The sequence below is a fragment of the Penaeus monodon genome, chromosome 30 (assembly GCF_015228065.2).
Source record: "Penaeus monodon isolate SGIC_2016 chromosome 30, NSTDA_Pmon_1, whole genome shotgun sequence".
Taxonomy (NCBI): domain Eukaryota; kingdom Metazoa; phylum Arthropoda; class Malacostraca; order Decapoda; family Penaeidae; genus Penaeus; species Penaeus monodon.
In genome coordinates, this window is record NC_051415.1 from 36,865,116 (window position 1) to 36,866,013 (window position 898).

An 898-nucleotide genomic window follows, 5' to 3' on the forward strand; every position below is an offset into this window, starting at 1 on the left:
ATTTATATTTTACTGGAAATACTAGAAGTCTTTCCTGTCCATCTGTTATATAGTACTTGAATCACATGTGACCTGCTTCTCTTCAAAAATTTTAGATTTGTGTGATGAGGCTTGACCGTATTAATTCTTTTAATCAGGAGGACAGTCGACCCAGAGGATTTGATCGTGGACTTGAAGCTGAAAGAATTATAGGGGCAACTGACTCCAGTGGAGAGTTGATGTTCCTAATGAAATGGTAAGTTTTTGTTTTCCCTATGATAAAGCATTGCTGTATTTATAGTCTTTATATAGTTTATATCCTACTTGTAGTAAGCACATCTCTGTTTTCGATTTTAGGGCATTGTAAAATGTACCCTCTCACAATAGGTGCTCCCAGAGTCATACCAAATAACACATTGGGATGCTCTTGGAGTTGGCTTCTCAAGAGAAAACTAGAATGCAGTAAACAAATTTATCCAGCTCTCTATGCTCTTGGCTACAGATTAAATATTTCTTAGGTAATGAGGTTAAAAAGAGGCTTTAAGCCTGCTTTTTTAGGGCTGTATCTCCTCAGTGACTACAGCCAGGATGAAACAGGCAAGTTGATAGGGCACCCAGCTTACACCAGGCTCAAACCACGCATAATCTTGATAGCATGCCACCAGTATCTAGCATGCCTTGTGATTGGCCACTACCCTGGAGTGTGTTAAAACTCTATTGGTGCCCATTCTTATCCTGATCTGTCCAGAGTTACACCATTTTACAATAAACCAGTAAAACATGAATACTGTCAGACAGTGTGTTAATGATATACCCTGGTTATGGTTAACTCCTTGGATTTTGGTTCTTCCTGGCAATCGCATGGCTCAAATCTGGGCATTAGGCTTATATGAATGGACACTGTTGTGTGCTCTGCTTG

General features: G+C 39.5%; 1 protein-coding gene across 1 annotated transcript in view; it reads left to right on the forward strand.

Moving 5' to 3' along the window:
• Positions 1-89: 89 nt before the first annotated feature.
• Positions 90-898, forward strand: part of LOC119592769 (chromobox protein homolog 1-like) — a 3,001-nt gene continuing 2,192 nt past the window's right edge. The window contains exon 1 of the mRNA XM_037941701.1: positions 90-235. Within this exon, the coding sequence (XP_037797629.1) occupies positions 105-235 (131 nt within the window). The 5' untranslated portion in view covers positions 90-104. The remainder of the gene's footprint in view (positions 236-898) is intronic.